The sequence below is a fragment of the Microcaecilia unicolor genome, chromosome 10 (genome assembly GCF_901765095.1).
Source record: "Microcaecilia unicolor chromosome 10, aMicUni1.1, whole genome shotgun sequence".
In the NCBI taxonomy this organism is placed as follows: Eukaryota; Metazoa; Chordata; class Amphibia; order Gymnophiona; family Siphonopidae; genus Microcaecilia; species Microcaecilia unicolor.
Window position 1 is genome coordinate 37,930,561 of NC_044040.1, and position 18,477 is coordinate 37,949,037.

At 42.4% G+C, this 18,477-nt stretch overlaps 2 protein-coding genes across 2 annotated transcripts in view; both read right to left on the reverse strand.

Moving 5' to 3' along the window:
• Nucleotides 1-11,862, reverse strand: LOC115479050 (mucin-2-like; the record flags this gene model as incomplete). The annotated part of the gene is made up of 4 exons (XM_030216767.1): nucleotides 11,823-11,862; nucleotides 7,839-7,927; nucleotides 4,838-4,964; nucleotides 1-86 (listed from the first exon to the last, which is right to left on the reverse strand). Coding segments are annotated over exons 1-4 (342 nt in total), but the record flags the coding sequence as incomplete, so codon positions are not given.
• A 344-nt stretch (nucleotides 11,863-12,206) lies between these two features.
• LOC115479052 (mucin-19-like) overlaps nucleotides 12,207-18,477 on the reverse strand; it is a 39,343-nt gene continuing 33,072 nt past the window's right edge. The window contains exons 8-11 of the mRNA XM_030216768.1: nucleotides 17,946-18,044; nucleotides 17,754-17,838; nucleotides 15,505-15,642; nucleotides 12,207-12,478 (exon numbers count right to left, since the gene is read on the reverse strand). Coding sequence (XP_030072628.1) covers nucleotides 12,207-12,478; nucleotides 15,505-15,642; nucleotides 17,754-17,838; nucleotides 17,946-18,044 — 594 coding nt within the window. The remainder of the gene's footprint in view (nucleotides 12,479-15,504; nucleotides 15,643-17,753; nucleotides 17,839-17,945; nucleotides 18,045-18,477) is intronic.

Genomic DNA, 18,477 nt, shown 5'->3' on the forward strand with positions numbered 1-18,477 from the left:
ATTGCTTTGGTATGTCAAGGATTGGCAGGTAAGTTTGCAGGGGTTCATATTATACTTGAATTGTTGTTTGCCGTCACATTTTTGCTCTGTTATCAGATAGGATAATGTTAGCAAAGGGTAGTCAATGGCAAAACTCTTTTAACAAAGAATTGTTTTATATATCTAAATCAAACATGAATAGTCATTTATTTTGTCAACATGCATTTTCTGTAAAAGTATAGTACAACCATTATTACGTGAGAGGACTGAAATCATAATAGGGCTGCAACCATAGGCACCCGGTATAAGAGGCTTGGACAGGCTAAGCCTCCCCTGCTGTGCTCAGAGAGGTTTAAATTGTTGATTTACCTCCATCCTCACAGCAGGAGCTGCAGTGAAAGCCCTCTAGCCTTGTGTTGTAACCAATTGTAGAAATTGGTTTATGGTTTGTTTACCTTACTGCTGGGAGAGCAGGGTGAGGGGTGGGGGTCCTAGGTTGCCAGGGAGATATTTAAAGAGGATGACTTCCTGACCTGCACTGAGGACAGATAGCAGCAGAATTGGATACTGGACCAGCATGATCAGAAAAAGTCACCAGACAACAAAGGTAGAAAAGATCATTTTATTTTCATTATAGTGTTTGGAATATGTCCACTTTGAGAATCAGGTGCTCAGTATCCCAGAAATATCCATGGCGGGTCCAGAGAGTGATCAGGGACAAAAAGGGCAGATATCTGCTAATGATAGTACAAATAGAGGGGGAAACACTCACACTCCTAAACATATACGCACCTAATGACCAGCAGGGTGCATTCTATTTGGAACTGTCAGTGCTCCTCCCCCAGCACCTAGTGGGCACTCTATTAATAGGTGGGGACTTCAATTTGACGCTGCACCCAACACTAGATAATACCACACAGGGGGTTCGCTACTCGCAATCCGCTCGGTCCCAACTACACAAATTTATGAGGCAATGGCACTTAGTAGATATTTGGTGACATAGAAATCCCCAAACCAAAGGCTACACATTCTACTCGGCAGTTCATAACTCACACTCTCGCATAGATTTTTGGATGGGCCCACCAACCTTAATGACAGACATTATAGATGTTCAGATACACCCGAGGACATGGTCGGATCACACACCAATGGTGCTAGAGTTGAAATTGAGGGTACAGAGTCCAGAGGCGCCGCAATGGCGCTTCAATGATAAATTACTAGCAGATTCGGTTATAGCTGCCAGTCTAGAAGCGGACATTAAAGATTACATTGCTCTCAACGATAATGGAGAGGTGACCTCAGGAATTCTCTGGGAGGGCTGAAAGACAGTGATAAGAGGGAAAGTAATAGCTTTACAGGTACATCTTGCACGCCAGACACGAGCAAGGGCCCAGCAAATACATGCAGAGCTGACAATCCTCAATGCACAAGAAACTCGTCAGAGAGATAAGGAGGATACACATCACCGCATGCATGCATTGAGGATGGAACTCAGGGAAATCCAAATGGCAGAAATAGCAGAACAACTTCAACGGGTGAGACAGGCACACTATGAGTATGGGAACAAGACCTCTCGGCTATTGGCATTCAAGCTGAAAAAATGGTCTACCAACACACATATCACAGCTATACGTGACAAAGAGGGGAAAATGTGCACCACACGAGAGGATATTAGGGCAGCCTTCTCAAACTTCTACACAATGCTATATCAGGCCGAGGGGGACCCAGACCCCCAGGAATCCGGGAGGTACCTGGCTCAAGCCAAGCTCACAAAATTATCACCACTAGAGGAGGAGATGCTTTCAGCCCCCATTACATCTGACGAGGTGGCATGGGCAATTAAAGATCTGCCTAATGGGAAAGCACCGGGACCAGATGGGTTCACAAATAAATTTTACAAACGTTATAGCAAGTTGTTAATCCCTCTACTGGTCTGGGTGTTCAATGAGTTGGAATTCAAGGGGGAATTATCCCACTCTTGGAGATTGGCAGATCTAGTGGTCCTTCGCAAACCAGGGAAAGATCCACAATATTGCAGTTCTTACCGCCCAATCTCCCTCCTTGGTTCTGACTACTACTACTACTACTATTTAGCATTTCTATAGTGCTACAAGGCGTACGCAGCGCTGCACAAACATAGAAGAAAGACAGTCCCTGCTCAAAGAGCTTACAATCTAATAGACAAAAAATAAATAAAGTAAGCAAATCAAATCAATTAATGTGAACGGGAAGGAAGAGAGGAGGGTAGGTGGAGGCGAGTGGTTACAAGTGGTTACGAGTCAAAAGCAATGTTAAAGAGGTGGGCTATAAAATCTTCACTAAAATACTAGCCAAGAGATTACAAAAACTAATGCCGAAGCTAGTGCAGGAGGACCAGGCGGGATTTATCACAGGCAGACAAACAACTGATAACATTAGGAGGGCACTCCACTTGATCCACGAGGCAGTCAATACCCGACAACCCATGTTGCTTCTTTCCTTGGATGCCGAAAAGGCGTTTGACCGGGTTAGCTGGGGGTTCATGTTCAAGGTCTTAGAACACATGGGATTTGCAGGTCGTTTTATAACATGGCTTCGATTGATTTACACCAGACCAATGGCTGCCTTGGGGATCAACGGGAAAAGTTCAGACCCCATAACATTAGAACGCGGGATACGTCAGGGTTGCGCTTTATCGCCACTATTGTTTGCTTTGACAATGGAGCCACTAGCTCAGCACATTCGTCAGGACCCACATATACAGGGCATTACCGTTGGGTGTGCGACGTATAAAATCATGCTATATGCCGTTGATATTTTATTAACCTTGGTCGACCCGAGCGACTCCATGCCCCAGATAATGCAGGAACTAAATCGTTATGGTAAATTCTCTGGGTTTCGAGTGAACATGGACAAATCAGAAGCTCTAGGACTGGGGCTAACAATGGGAGATGAAGCTTCAATACGACAACAATTCCCGGTCAAATGGGTCACAGGATCCCTTAAATATTTAGGCGTGCACTTAACACCCAAATTGACAGATTTATATCAGGCTAGCTTTCCCATGAAACTTCTATTTGAAGATCTGGATAGATGGGAGGGCTTAGAACTATCTTGGCTGGGACGAGTGGCAGCGATAAAAATGATGATACTACCCAAATTGTTATATCTATTTCTTGCACTACCTCTACCAATGCCGAGGGGGTTCTTTAGGCAACTTAAAAGGAAGGTCTTCGCATACATATGGCAACATAAACCACCCAGAGTGAGGGCAGCTATAATGTATCAGTCCAAGAAGCTGGGAGGTATGGGGGTGCCAAATTTTATTCTATACCACCAGGCGGCACAGTTGCGGGTGCTGGCGTGATGGAGCGCTGGTAGTACAAAAGCATGCCAAATAGAGCAACAATGGATGGAATTAAACAATTTGGGCTCTCTACTATGGATACCAAAGGGCCAACTACAGACATATATCAAGAGAGCTCCTCTAGCGGTGCAATACCCTTTGCAGACATGGTTGGCCATAAGGAGGAAACATCTCCCTAACCGCCTTTATTTCCACCAGATGGCAATAAAAACGGCCCCAGGTTGTCTGCTGGGGATGGATAACTTAATATATAGACAATGGGAGAAGAGAGGTTTGAGCACATTAGGCCAGCTCTGGGATGAGGGTCAGGTATTCCCATTCGTAGAATTACAGGAGGATTATGGGTTACCACCACCACATTTGTTTCACTACAATCGCATTAGAGACTATATAAACAAAAGAGGCAAAGCAGAATTACTTATAGAGGAGACGGCTCTAGAAAGAGCAGTGAGAGTGGGAAGTCACAGGGGTTGTATTTCTCGCATATATGCTGCACTACTTAGTGACAAGGGGCCCATACTATATTATCTACAACGATGGGAACGAGACTTGCAGATCACTATAGATTACACACAATGGGGAAAAGCATTGGAACACTTGCTGCGGGTTTCCATATCCAGTTTGATGATTGAAAATAGTTATAAGATACTATATCAGTGGTACTACACACCACAGAGACTGGTAAAAATGTATGGACAGGGGTCTGCACAGTGTTGGAGAAACTGTTCAATGGTGGGTGATATGCTCCACATCTGGTGGTCTTGCCCTAAGATTCAACCATACTGGACAGAACTGTTGGACCTATTTGCTACAGTGACTGGGGTAAGATACCCAACCAAACCGGAGATATGTTTGCTACATATTCGACACCCAGGAGTTCGGTTGTCTGTTCACCGGCTCACGATAGTTTGGCTGGTAGCTGGAAAAATCACACTGGCATCAGCGTGGAAAAGCCAGTTAGCTCCACCAGCAATAAAGGTGATACACAAGATGGATTATGTCCAAAATGACAGCTCTGCGATTGGGACATGTAACAAAATTTAATTTGCTATGGGAACAATATCGATCCTGGCGATTACAAAATGGGATAGACTTAGATGCACCTAAATTGATTATCCCAAGATTATGACTGCTATAACACAGACTTCACACTATGATACTCCACTAGTAACAAGGGGGGTTTGCGGTAAGGGATAGGGGGGAGGGGATGAAGGGGGATACACTGCTTTCTGTTTTTGATGTTTAAACGTTCTGTACGTGATATATGACTGTTATGAGGATGTTGTCAATATGCAATTGTTTAAAAACGTCAATAAATAAAAGAAAAAAAAAAGAAAAAAAGAAATGAGCATTGTGGTTACTTACCTCTAAACAGAATTCTTATTGGCAATTTTGTTGCTTGTGCTCTTTTCCTGAGAAAGAGCTATCTGAATAGACTTGTTCTCCTATGTCTTCAGAAAAAAAATAAACCACATACCACAGAATTACACAAAAACTACTTAAACTACTTACGGCACAAAGCAGTTGTCCAGTTCGAAATAGGTACTTCACTATCACGGCATGCTTCTGCGTAGTTTTCAAATGAATTACACAAAGAAGCTATGACATTGTTAGAGGTGCAGGTTACATATTTACATCTCTGCAAAAAAAAAAATTCATACATGTTATATACATTTAAAGAAACTTTGAAAATTACCTTAATGTTGTTAAAGTACTCTGTGAAAGTCATTTATGTAGGAAAAAACAAATGACCTACAGTACATAGAGGAAATAATACATTTTTGGTCAAATAATACATGTTAATGGCACAAACATGCTTTATTTGCCTGTAATGCATGCTAGTTTATTGTAACATAAACACAATAATAATGTCATGTAAAATATACAAATGTATGCAAAGCACCTCATTCAAACGCATGTAAATTTAATAATGCTTCTGTTTAACATTGCAAGTTGCATTATTTATGAAAAGATAACCTCAGCTTTGTGCTGATATTATCTCTCCTCTCCAGAAGCATCAAGTTGCTAACATATGACCTGATGCTCCCAAGGAAACTCTTTAAAGGGACCTTGTAAAAACAAACTACCACAATTCCCCACCTCCCTCGCAACATTCCATACATACACCACAACCATTGGCATCTCATGCATACACACAACAACCCACTTCCAACCCCCTACAATCCCCTGCGGCACCTACCGGTGTTTTCCCTGGTGTCTAGTGGGTCGGCAGGAACAACCCCCAAGTCACTCCTGTCCCATCAGGCTCCTGCATTCACAATTGCATGGATGACCCATAGTTCTAGCTCTAGTGCTATCATCAGGGCACACATCCCTTGTTTAACTGCTTGACCACTAGTGGTAGTACCACAAGATTACTTCTAGGAGTTAACTGGCACCATTTTGAACTCCTGCCCAAGCACTAGATGCCAGGGGCTCCTTAGTAGATGCCAGGGGAATCAGGTTCAGCAGTTGTGTTTATGTGTATGTATGGGGTGTCTGAAGTGTTAGGTTTGGGATAGCGGTATGTTTTTTTACACAGCCCCTTTAAGAAAGTAGGTCTGACCTGGAACTGCTACCTACATTACTGCGGAAAGAAATGTGCAATGTTCCTGGCTGCAGCAATAAAAATTTATATTTACCGCAGGAGTTTCTAACCTGCGATATTGAAGTAATATCTCTGCAGTAAAATCCATTATTTTACTGCAGCTTTGCATCTACCCCTCTTAATTTGCTATCTAAAAACTGTCCTCTCTCAGTGCGACTAAAAGCCTGTACAATATTCCAAAGCACATGGCCTTTGAGCTGCATCAATCAACCAGTCTGTTCCTTGCTAACTTCAAGAATCATTCAAGCCACCAGAATGGCCTGCTAGCATAAAAAGTAGATTGTCAGAGCACAGAAGTAAGGACAGATGGGGGGACAAACACATTTTTAAAAAGTAGAAGGAAGAGACTGTTATTGGACTATGTTGCCGTTGTCTGGGTCTTGCCTCATCTGAGTAGTTAGACTAGTTCAAGAACCCACTATGCCTAATCATATAGAACAAGACAGCCATGGGGGAAAGATTGGGCAGACGTGGAGGGGCATAATCGAACGGGGACGACCATCTCTAAGGACGCCCATCTCTGAGCACGTCCCCGCGAATGAGCGGGGCATCCCATATTATCGAAACAAGATGGGCGTCCATCTTTTGTTTCGATAATGCGGTCAGGGACGCCACATTTAGGTCGACCTTAGAGATGGTCGACCTAAATGTTGAGATGGTTGACCTTAGAGATGGGCGACCTCGGTTTTCGCTGATAATGGAAACCGAGGACGCCCATCTCAAAAATGACCAAATCCAAGCCATTTGGTCATGGGAGGAGCCAGCATTCGTAGTGCACTGGTCCCCCTCACATGCCAGGACACCAACCGGGCACCCTAGGGGGCTCTGCACTGGACTTCACAAATTGCTCCCAGGTGCATAGCTCCCTTACCTTCGGTGCTGAGCTCCCCAAAACCCACTCCCCACAACTGTACACCACTACCATAACCCTTAGGAATGAAGGGGGGCACCTACATGTGGGTACAGTGGGTTTCAGGTGGGTTTTGGAGGGCTCACATTTACCACCACAAGTGTAACAGGTGGGGGGGGGGGATGGGCCTGGGTCCGCCTGCTTGAAGTGCACTGCACCCACTAAAAACTGCTCCAGGGACCTGCATACTGCTGTGATGGAGCTGGGTATGACATCTCATGCTGGCATAGAGGCTGGAAAAAATGTTTTTTAATTTTTTTCGGTGGGAGGGGGTTGGTGACCACTGGGGGAGTAAGGGGAGGTCATCCCTGATTCCCTCCGGTGGTCATCTGGTCAGTTCGGGCACCTTTTCGAGGCTTGGTCCTGAAAAAAAAGGGACCAAGTAAAGTCGGCCAAATGCTCATCAGGGACGCCCTTCTTTTATCCATTATCGGCCGAGGAAGCCCATCTCTTAACCACGCCCCCGTCCCATCTTCGCTACGCTGCCAACACGCCCCCTTGAACTTTGGTCATTACTGTGATGGAAAGCAGTTCAGGACGCCCAAAATCGGCTTTCGATTATGCCGATTTGGGCAACCCTGAGAGGACGCCCATCCCCCAATTTGTGTCGGAAAATGGGCGCCCTTCTCTTTCGATTATGCCCCTGCAAGTGATCCTTTATCTGCCAAAATCTACTATGTAAAACTTTATTAGGTCCATGATGTAACAGTGTAAAACTAGAACTGGGTCTGCCTTTCTTGCAAATACAGCACCAGCTGGTTACATTGCCTGTAGCAGCTGTGCAAACCTGGATTTCAAATGTCAACACGGTAAACTCAGTTATTCTTTTTTTCAAGGTAAACAAAATGTCTTAACTGTAATATGAAAACTTTTAAACAAAACAATTAAGCAAGAACCATATTATCAACTGAATTGAATAATTTAAAATATTGCAAAAACATTCATGTTGGAGTCCTAATGTATTTTACTGCTTACAAACTGCTTAAATTATATACCTCCTGGTATTTTTGGTAATCCACAGTAGAATGGCATGCAGCAAATTCTCCTTCTTGCAGAAGTGGGCAATTCTTGTCAGCAAACATTTCTAGAAGAGCAAATATAAAATTATAATTCATAAACAGTTACATTATTTTATTGATATTGGACCCTGCTCAATAGTTCTACATCTTAGTAAAAACCCTCAGCCAGAAAATCAGCCACACTTTTACCTGGGTAAGTGCAGATTCCTTTAGTTCCATATTGCAGTTTTGAACATTTCATCATTTTCTCTGTTTTCATTTTAAAGAAATAACATAGAGGCCTTCTCCAACCTCTGTTCTGTTTGACTGGATGGGTTTTATTTTTCCTTTATTCCCCTTTTCTCCATGTTTCTTCTGCCCCTCCTTTATGTTTATCAACCTTTTCCGCCTTATGTTTTAACCCTCCATCTCTCTCCCTCTGAAGGTACTTCTTTCATCTCTGTCTACTCCCTTCCTACCTTCCAATGTAATTGAATTTCATGTAAACTGCATTGAACCCTCACTAGGGGATTTTAGCGGTATTTAAATGCTGATTTGATTTATTTTCACAGAATAAAATTTTAATATTCAGGATGCTCCTCTGTCACTGAGGGCCCTGTAACATGGAGGGGCATAATCGAACGGAGCGCCCAAGTTTTCACGAGGGCGTCCTCACAGGACAGCCCTGTAAAGGGGCGGGGCAACCTGTATTATCGAAACAGGATGGGCGTCCATCTTTTGTTTCGATAATAAAGTCGGGGACACTCAAATCATGAAATTTAGATCAACCTTAGAGATAGTCGTCCTTAGGTCGTTTTTATGATGGTCATCACCAGTTTTCGGCGATAAAGGAAACCGAGGACGCCCATCTCAAAAGCGACCAAATGCAGGCCATTTGGTCATGGGAGGAGCCAGCATTCGTAGTGCACTGGTCCCCCTCACATGCCAGGACACCAACCGGGCACCCTAGAGGGCACTGCAGTGGACTTCAGAAAAAGGTCCCAGGTGCACAGCTCCCTTACCTTGGGTGCTGAGCCCCCCAACCCCCACCCAAAACCCACTCCCCACAACTGTACACCACTACCATAGCCCTTAGGGATGAAGGGGGGCACCTACATGTGGGTACAGAGATGGGGCAATACTGGATGGGAGGGGGCAGAGAGAGGCAGAGACAAAGCTTGATAGGATGAAGACAATGAGAGACAACAGAGAGGGGAAATACTGCATGGAGGGAGTCAGAGCTAGAGGGGCAATTCTGGATGAGGGAAGCTAGAAACAGATAGGAGTGGTGCTGTTTACCAAGGGGAGAAAGGCAGACAGGCAATACTGGATGATGAGGGAGGGAAAGGGAGAGGGTGGAGATGCTGGATGGTGGGGGAGAGATAAATGGAGGCAATACTGCATGGGGAGAGAGAAAGAAAGATAGGGGAAATACTGTATGGGGAGAGACAGAGAGACAGCACTGAATGGTACAGGGTAGAAGAGGGGAGATAGATGGGGCAATGCTGGATGGTGGGGCAAGGGAGAAAGAAAGAGAGGAGATTCTGGATGATAAAGGTGGGAGAGAGTAAGAGAAACAAGAGAGAAGATGCTGTATGACAAAGGGAGAAAGACAAGAGAGGAGATTCTGGATGGCAGGGGGAGACAAGAGAAGAAATATTGGATAGCAGGTAGAGGGAGACCAATGAGACATGAGAGGAGTGTTGGACAGCAGGAAGAGAGACAGATAGACAGAGGAAATGTGGGATGGTGGTGGAAGGATGGAGAAGATACTGGATGGCAGGTGGTAGAGAGAGATGGAGAGAAAGGAAAAAGTTAATGAAAAACTGGAGAATAAGAGGAAGGAGAATGATAGGACCAGGGTGAGGGAAAGAGATGGAAAGCTGTAAGTAGACGCAATACAGAGGGAGATAAGATCTTTTCAGGAAGGCATACCATAAACATGCATCTTAAATACTAAATAATAACATTATACATGATCTATACAAAACCAAACTTTTAACGCATGTCTGCTTAACCTCTCTACTATTAACGATCAAGCATTACCACTTTAAACCTCATGTTGAATAAGGTCTCTCTATAATCGACGACCTCATATCCCTTACAATCCAATCTATTATTCAGGAACCTTCTTGCAATACCATAATTTATTCTTCTTCAGCATGTATGTATGAACATGATTTAAATAGCTGCCACGATCTGTTCCATATATATTATGCTCCATGTATGTTACCATGTACGTATGCACCATGTATGTCACCATGTATGTATGCACCGTAATGCAATACCATTTGTAATCCTGTTACCCGGAAATGGCAACCACCATTACTGCAAATGTAAGCCACATTGAGCCTGCAAATCGGTGGGAAAATGTGGGATACAAATGCTATAAATAAATAAACAATATGAATGAAATCTGAATGCATAGAGACAGAAAAAATGGAAGAAAGCTGAAAGGAACAGATTTTTGTTGGTTGTAGTAGAAAAAGACAGAAGGAGAAAAAATGACACAGGAGACCCTTGGAAAGAAACTGAAACCAACACAAAAAAATTAAATGGCCTGATAGCAAAGGTAGAAAAAAAGAGTTTTATTTTTAATTTAGGATGAAGTAATGTGGTAGCCATGTTAGTCCACTTTAAAAGTTAATAGATATAAAGAAAAGAAAAAGACAGAGAAAATAAAGTGATACCTTTTTAAACTAGGTTTTAGAAGCCAAAATCACCTTCTTTAGGTCAGGACAATATACTGCCTGCTTCTGTTGTAGTATGTTTGTTCTGACTTATGAAAGGGGGTTTTGGTCTTCAAAACTAGTACAAAAATGTAATAAGTTAGTACAATAAAAAGGTATCACCTTATTTTCTGTTTTCATTTTATTTGTTAATTTTAAATGTAACAATTCGAACATGTCAGTTTTTTAAATTTACATCTGCTATTTTTATATTTTGCACAGTACAGAGGGATATGTGTCACTGTCTATTTTCTCATGTTGCACTGTATGCAGAGTCTGGCTTCTAAGGGGTTCAGTTTAATTTTTGTCTACATATTTCTATTTTTAGTTTGTGGTTATTTATTCTATACTTGATGAGGGTTTACCTGTATTTATGAATGAAAAATGGGTTTTCTGATAGCATTGAATGTGCAGGATTGATCTGTACTAATCCAGCTTGTTTAGTTTTCTAATAGGCATATTGATGTTCTATGAATGTTGACGGTGCTGTTTTTTCTGAGAAAGGCCCTTGTTGTGTGGCCATTGGAAGTTAATATTGTTATGGTATGGTAGAATTGCTTTATAGGTCCTGAGTGATTTTGTAGGGTTTTGTATTACTGCACAGTATGCATGGTACTGGATTCTGGATTTAGCTCATGCCTCTTTCAGTTGTAGCTGAATGTGTGTTATATTCAGGTAGAGTAGTAATTTTCCTATCTCTGAAGGGCTTACAATCTGTTTGGACCTGAGACAATGGAAGGTTAAGTGACTTATCCAAGATCTCAAGGAGCAGTAGTGGGATTTCAACCCTGGCTCTCAGACTACTGCTCTAAGTATTAGGCACAGCTAATATATATAAAACATTCCAAACTTGTTTGGTAACTCAACAATAAACTAAAGGCCAGTGTACCTGAATCCTAGTGACCATTTAGCAGCCTACCAACCCCCCCACCCCCCCCTCCTGATAAGCAAATCATTTTACAGTTGCCATTAACTACAAGATTTCTGTCACAGTGTTGCTGAACATATTTGTTCACATGGCCAGCAGGCAGATGCTGGATTAGAGAGCTAGGGCTGACTGGGAACCAAGTGTTAAAGTACTTCCACATATTTCTAGAATAGTGCAAATATTATTCTGTTTAATATGTTGTATTATATTGGTGCGTTCTTTTGATTTTTTTTGAGGCACATAATTCTTGGAGTGTATTCAGTGTGCATATTACCATCAGTAACAGAGGTACTGGGAAGACAGCTGATACAGCTTCTTCCTTACTGTGTTCAAAAGTGTCCCGCTGTTCTTTTACTGCTGACATAGGCGTTGCCCCCCCCCCCCCCCCACTCCAAAGATTTAAACTTGCTCTGTTCTGTTGCACTCTGCCATGTACCTCACCCTAGCGCCGCCCCATAGCTTCATCTTAGCCTCACTCACTTTAGCCTCCCCAAATAGCTGAGTCACCGACCGCCTATGTCGATATGCATAGCCTTACAATTGCTACTTGGAAGGCATAAATTGGGTAAATTTCGGCACATACACTTGTATTTTATAAAGTCTGGATCTAAATATTAACTCCGCCCCCAAGAGTACATCTGCATAGTGCAAGTAAATTAATACACATGTTATGTACTCACATATAGGAAGGGGAATTTTATAAATTGCTTATTTGTGTGTGCAAACCACTCTTTTATCCACAAAAATGTCTTTTAACATTGCCCCCTGAACTTTCATTGCAAGCTCCATGTGTTTTTCTACAGTATTAGCAGTTAACTGTACATTACCATTGTCCACATTAACACAAGCAGGAGGAGGAGATGGATCAGCATTTGTTGACGTTCTCCAAGAGCGAATAAATTCCTCTAGCGAGGTCTCCAAAATACCGTGGGAGGACTTCATATCATTCTCTGCATTGTGATCGAATGATCCACAGAGTCCTTAGGATAATGAAAATACAACAATAACATATTTAGTTAATGTTTTTCTCAAGATTGTCAGCACTGTTAGCTTCCACAGATCATAGAGTACATAGCTCAATTCACTCAGCAAAATAATAATAGATACTATAAGACTAATTAAAATATGAATATGATTATTATTGTTATTACCTACTCATAATTTAGATGTTTCTGATGGGTTATGGTCATTAGTGCATGCTGTTACGATGCTGGCATGACAGCACACATTAATTCATGCATGAGGGGGGCAGGAAATGGGCAGGTTATAGGCAGAGAATGAGAATGGACTGCACATTGCAGTTAGCGCACGGTATTTACTGCGTGCTGTCACTTATGCAGTTAGGGGGGAATTGTATGAATGGCACCAAAATTTGGCATTGGAAAAAAATCAGCAATAAGCACAATTCTATAAAGGGTATGTGTCCTCTATAGAACAATGCATGGGGTGGGGGTGGGGGGTATTCTATATATGGTGCCTAATAAATCCGCATAGTAAACAATTCCACCTAGGTGTATTCTATAAGCGGCGTCTACATTTAGGTGCGGTACATAGAATACGCCTAGGCAGAATTCACAGTGCTTAAAACTACGCACATCCATTTACATCAACAAAAATGTGGCATAAATCCCGGTGCATAGATTTACGCGCACTAACACATATTCTATAACAGTGTGTGTAAATTTTGGAACACCTACAAAATGCCCATTTCCCTGCCTATAACCCAGCCCACTATTGCCTGCATGCGTAAGAATTTAGGTGCAGCACATTAGAGAATATGCTTAGGGATTTGTGCACGTAAATTCTAATTATTGCCAATTAGTGCTCATTATTGCCTTTTAAGTGCTGTTGACAACGCTGATTAACTTGTTAAGCTAATTAAGTTACACACTTTCTGGAATGCCCCGACACACTCATGGCCATGCCCCCTTTTGAGTTATGCACTAGTAGAGATAGGCACCATGTCTTAGGCCACCTGAGGCAGGGGCCTCAGACGACATTCTTCTAAGGCGGCATCTCCCCCCTTCCGTTCCGTCCCCAACCCCCTTCTTCGAATTTCTTTTTTTTTAATTTAAGGTGGCAGCAACAGCAGCAGCAGCAGCAATTCCCATAGGCTGCCCTTCCGCTGGTCCCAGCCCCTTCTCTCTACTACGGCCCACCTCTGATAAAACAGGAAATTACTTCAGAGAGACAGGCCACAGTAGAGAGAAAGGGCCAGGACTGGCGGGAGGGCAGCCTATGGGAATCGCTGCTGCTGTCGCCGCCACCTTTAAAAAAAAAAAGTAAGTTAGAGAAAGGGGGTTGGGGAAGGGGGGAGATGTCAGATCGAGGTGGGGGGGTGGCAGAGGAGGAGCCGGGCAGCAGCTCATTCCTCGCTTTAGGCGGCAGATTGTCTTGGGCCACCCCTGTTAAGTGCATCTATACTACTGAGGCCTGATATTCAGACTGCAGGAGGTAGCCGGGCTGCCTCCCACAGTGAGCACTGAGACCAGATATTCAATACTGGGCCGTTTCTGGTGACCAAGAAGAACATTGCCGGCCAAGCCGATATTCAGTGCTAGCAGCTAAGCTCATAGCAGGCAAAGATAGACCTGCTATTGACACGGCCAGATTTGGTCACAAAACTTAGCCGGCAATGTTCTAAAAATGGCCGGAGAGCCGATTGTATTGCGCGATATAACCGGCTATTTATTTATTTATTGCATTTGTATCCCACATTTTCCCACCTATTTGCAGGCTTGATGTGGCTTACATAGTTTTATTATGACATTGTCGTTCCAGGATTTCAGATACAATTAGTGATGTGCAGAGATTAAGTAAGGAAAGAAAGAAGGAAGTGATTAGGGATTAAGTATAGGAGGTGGACTTTCATAACTGGGTGGGTTGGTGAACTGGATTAGTGAGGCTATAGATTCTCTTTGCAGGCCTTGTTGAAGAAATATGTCTTCAGAGATTTGCGAAAGTTAGTTATTTCGTCGATTGTTTTCAGACCTGTAGGTAGTGCATTCCATAACTGCGTGCTCATGTAAGAGAAGGTAGTAGCATGCATCAGCTTGTATTTTAGTCCTTTACAGCTGGGGAAGTGCAGATTGAAAAATTTGCGGGATATCCGCTAAGTGCTAAGTGCTAACTGGCACACAGGAGGAGGAGAAGATAGACTAAGGGAGGAGCAGTCAGGCATAGGAAGGTAAGGGGGCGGACGAGGGTGGCGGCTCGAGTGTGGGGTGCGGTCTGAGTGGGGGGCATGGCACGGCAGCCCAGGTGGGGGGGACCGTCGGCAGTCCTGCCCCGCGCCTGGCTGTGTCTCGTGGCGGCCCTGACCAACTTATGCCTGCCATTGACATGGAGAAAGAGGGCACGCTTAGACATAGGCACACCATTGTGAGAGTATTCTATAACAGAATCTTGGTACCAAGATGCCGTTATAGGATTGGTGCTAAGCATTCCGCATTGGGGCACCTAAACTGAGGCACCAGTTTATAGAATTGTTCCACTGAAGCTTAGCACCATTATTCTTTCTAAGCTGAGTGGAAGTCCTCCAAATGCATTGCTGCCAGTGTATGTGTGTGTGTGGAGGGGGGGGGGGGGGGGAGGGAGTGCTGCAATATTGTGTTTTCAATCACTAGGGACGGGTAGGTTTCCTGGAGTCCTGCAGAGCTTGTCTGTCCCTCAGTACTGAAAATGTGATAGTGAAACAGCACCCCCTACTGGCAAGACTGTAGGTGGAGGACTCCTGCTCAACTAGAGAGAACAGTGGAGAAAACAGTGGTTAGCACTAGGCACCTAAATTAAATTTCTAAATCTTGGGAAATTAATGACGGTCTTAAATTTAGAAGCACAACTGGAAAAGACTCTTAAGTCTGACAGAAAATAGGCTACAAACTTAGGTACCTAACTTTGGTCTCTAAAATTTAGGAGCTTAGCATTTTTTGAATATCAGACCTAAAATAAGTAACTGTTGCTTAAGATTAGGGCTTTGATTAAAATTCAAATGATAAAACCTTACCTTGCGTATTATCAGACGTGTTTGGTGGCAGAATGAGCTCGATTTCCATTAGGCCTCCGCATTTGATAAGAGCAGTCAGTTTATCCTTGGTTACTACTTGTATATAATTGGAGCAGTGCTTTAAAAATTTTATTTTATCTGTGAAGAAGACAGTGATTGTCAAAATAAGAAATGTCAGAGATGTCTTGTTTCATTAAGATTTCTTTCTATTTTTAGCAGAGACTTGTGATTGCCATGTTAGTTCACTTGGATATGTGGAAATTGGGTCACACCCTCAAGCTAGCAGGTCATATCGTTTTACTGGACCAACGTAACGAATCTTTGACAAGCTTTGATAATTATCCTCTCTTCATCAGGTCAGTGAAGACCACTGCATTAATTCTTCACTGAACAGATCAGGAAAGGATAACTCTTGAAAGCTTGTCAAAGATATATAAAGTTAGTTGAATAAACAGTTATCACCTGCATCTTGTTTGTTGGACCTTGAATTTCTAATTTTAAAATAACCACTAGATAAGTGTTCAGGTTAATATTCAGCTATAGCAGACAACAAGGTTTTTTTAAACACCAACTGTAGCATTTAAATAAAACAGCTAGACATATTCATTTATTTATTTATTTATTTATTTATTTGTTACATTTATACCCAGCACTTTCCCACTCCTCGGCAGGTTCAATGCTGCTTACATAGCATTTTATAAATAAGACATGTTGTAGAGACAGAACAACAGTGGAAGTACAGTAGGTGGGAAGGTGGGTTAGGGGTGGGTAGGGGTGCGGGATGCTTATAGGGCGAACAGGGAGAGCAAAGCCTTTGTCCATGGCTTTATCTTACATTTAGGTGATTAGGATGGAGCATTGGGGTAGGCCTGTTTGAAAAGGTGTGTTTTCAGTGACTTCCCCGGATTCTATATATGGCACTCACAGTTGCGTGCACAAATTTCGCTGCATGCCTAATTTGCACACACAATGTAATTGAGTCATGAGACAATTAACTCCAATAACTGGGCTCTAACAATCAATTATTGGCATTAATTGGCAACAATTTAGAGGAGGGGGTCAGGGACATTCACTAAAGATGCATGCACTATTATAGAATTTGGGGGATCTGCACCTAATTTAGTCACGAGGATTTACGCCAGGCTTCAGTTGATGTAAATCCTCACTCTCAAGGTTGGGCATGGATCCCGGAGTTACACGCTACTATATAAACAGCATTCAACTCAGAGCACCATTTAAAGAATAAGCGTTTGGCATACATTTTTTTTTTGGCACGCAAATTTGGGTGCACTTTACTGAATCTAGTCCATAGAGAGCAATTATATGTAAGGCACGCCTACATTTAGGTGCGTCTGATGTGTGTAAATGCAGAATAGGCACCAATTAGGCTCATGCTTGCCCAAAGACTTACTCTGTAAACTTGCACGTAAGTGATGTAGTGCGCAATTGACAAGGGGAAGTATATGTGGGAGTGTCACCCATCAATGTGCACATCTTATAGAATACTATCAGATGCACACATTGATTGGCAGATGTAGACACGTGTGCTTTCTTTTTGGCACACCAGTGTGAGTTTGTGCTAGTATTCTGTAACAGCATCAGGGCACTCTGATGCCATTATACAATTGATAAATCAATTTAAGGGGTTCGTATTCACATAGTGGGGGGTAGTTAATACGTATGTCAAAAAATACCAAGTTAAATATAATTACAAATAGCAAGGGTATAACTGAAGATATGACCTCAGCAGTGACTCGTTTCACACTGGGTCACTGCCCAGTGGCCATCAGTAATTTTGTTTTGTTTGTTTTTTGTTTTGCATTTCTTAGATTTCTTAATAAAATATAGACTACTTAGCTTAGCTTTGCTGTGAATCTTTAGAAAATCAACAACGGACCCACGCCAACATGGTCCATGTTCTGTGAACTTGCTTCAGGGTCTGCTCCTAGACTGCCTCAGCTCATGCTTAGTTTTTTCAACATTTGCAAAAATGTTGCAAACATTAAAAAACCTAAGCATGAGATGGAGCATTCAAAGGGAATTTTTGGAAGAACTACCCCTGTAGTACCACTGAAAATCCATGGATAAGGGACTTACATATGTGGCAGCCACCACTAAACATATAAATACCTTTGAATATGGACCTGATTATATTTTGCATTTTTAATTGATGCAGGTGAATGTGCCTCTAGCTTGTTTTGCCCTAATTAAAAGTTATTACTTACTGTAGATGAAAATCCTTTAATTACCTGTGGCATAGTAGTCTTTGTCTATCGTCTGAGTGCCGGAGATCTGACAATCCTTGGTGACTTTATAGCTCTCAGCTGTAGAATGCTGATATTCATAAAACATCATTAGTATACAGGATGTTCACATCACAGGCCACATAACACAAAATACCAGTAATAGTTAACAGTACTGACTATACATTTGTAACTTACCTGTCCAAAAACGATAGAAACACTATTCAAATACGTGCGTTTGTCACTGCTGTTGCTCTGAAGAATTTCAGCAAAAATAACACAATCGTTTGTGTTATCCTGTCAGAAAAATATAACACAATTTCTGTTACTGCATTTAAAGACTGTATAGTAGATTTTGGTTTTCTTAAGGGTAGGTATCACTGATTTTCCCATTTATTTAATGTTTTCCATATGATACACCATGTAGGAGTATTTTTCAATGAGACTTACATGGAACAAAACTATTTTCTTATATTATTTTACCTGTTTGAAAATTGACCATCAATATGGCTAACAATGTGAAATCTTTCAGTCATATTGAGAGGAGAAATTCCTTGGGGTAATGTCTGCTGTCCCAGGAGGAAATGTATGTATGTAGATAGCATTTTTAAGACAATGCTTTTATATGAGAGGCTGACCCCCTAGAAATAGTATTAACACAAGACTACCACTAGGGCTCAGTGCCACCATTTTGATCCCAGAGCCAACAGGGCCGGAGGACAGAGGGACT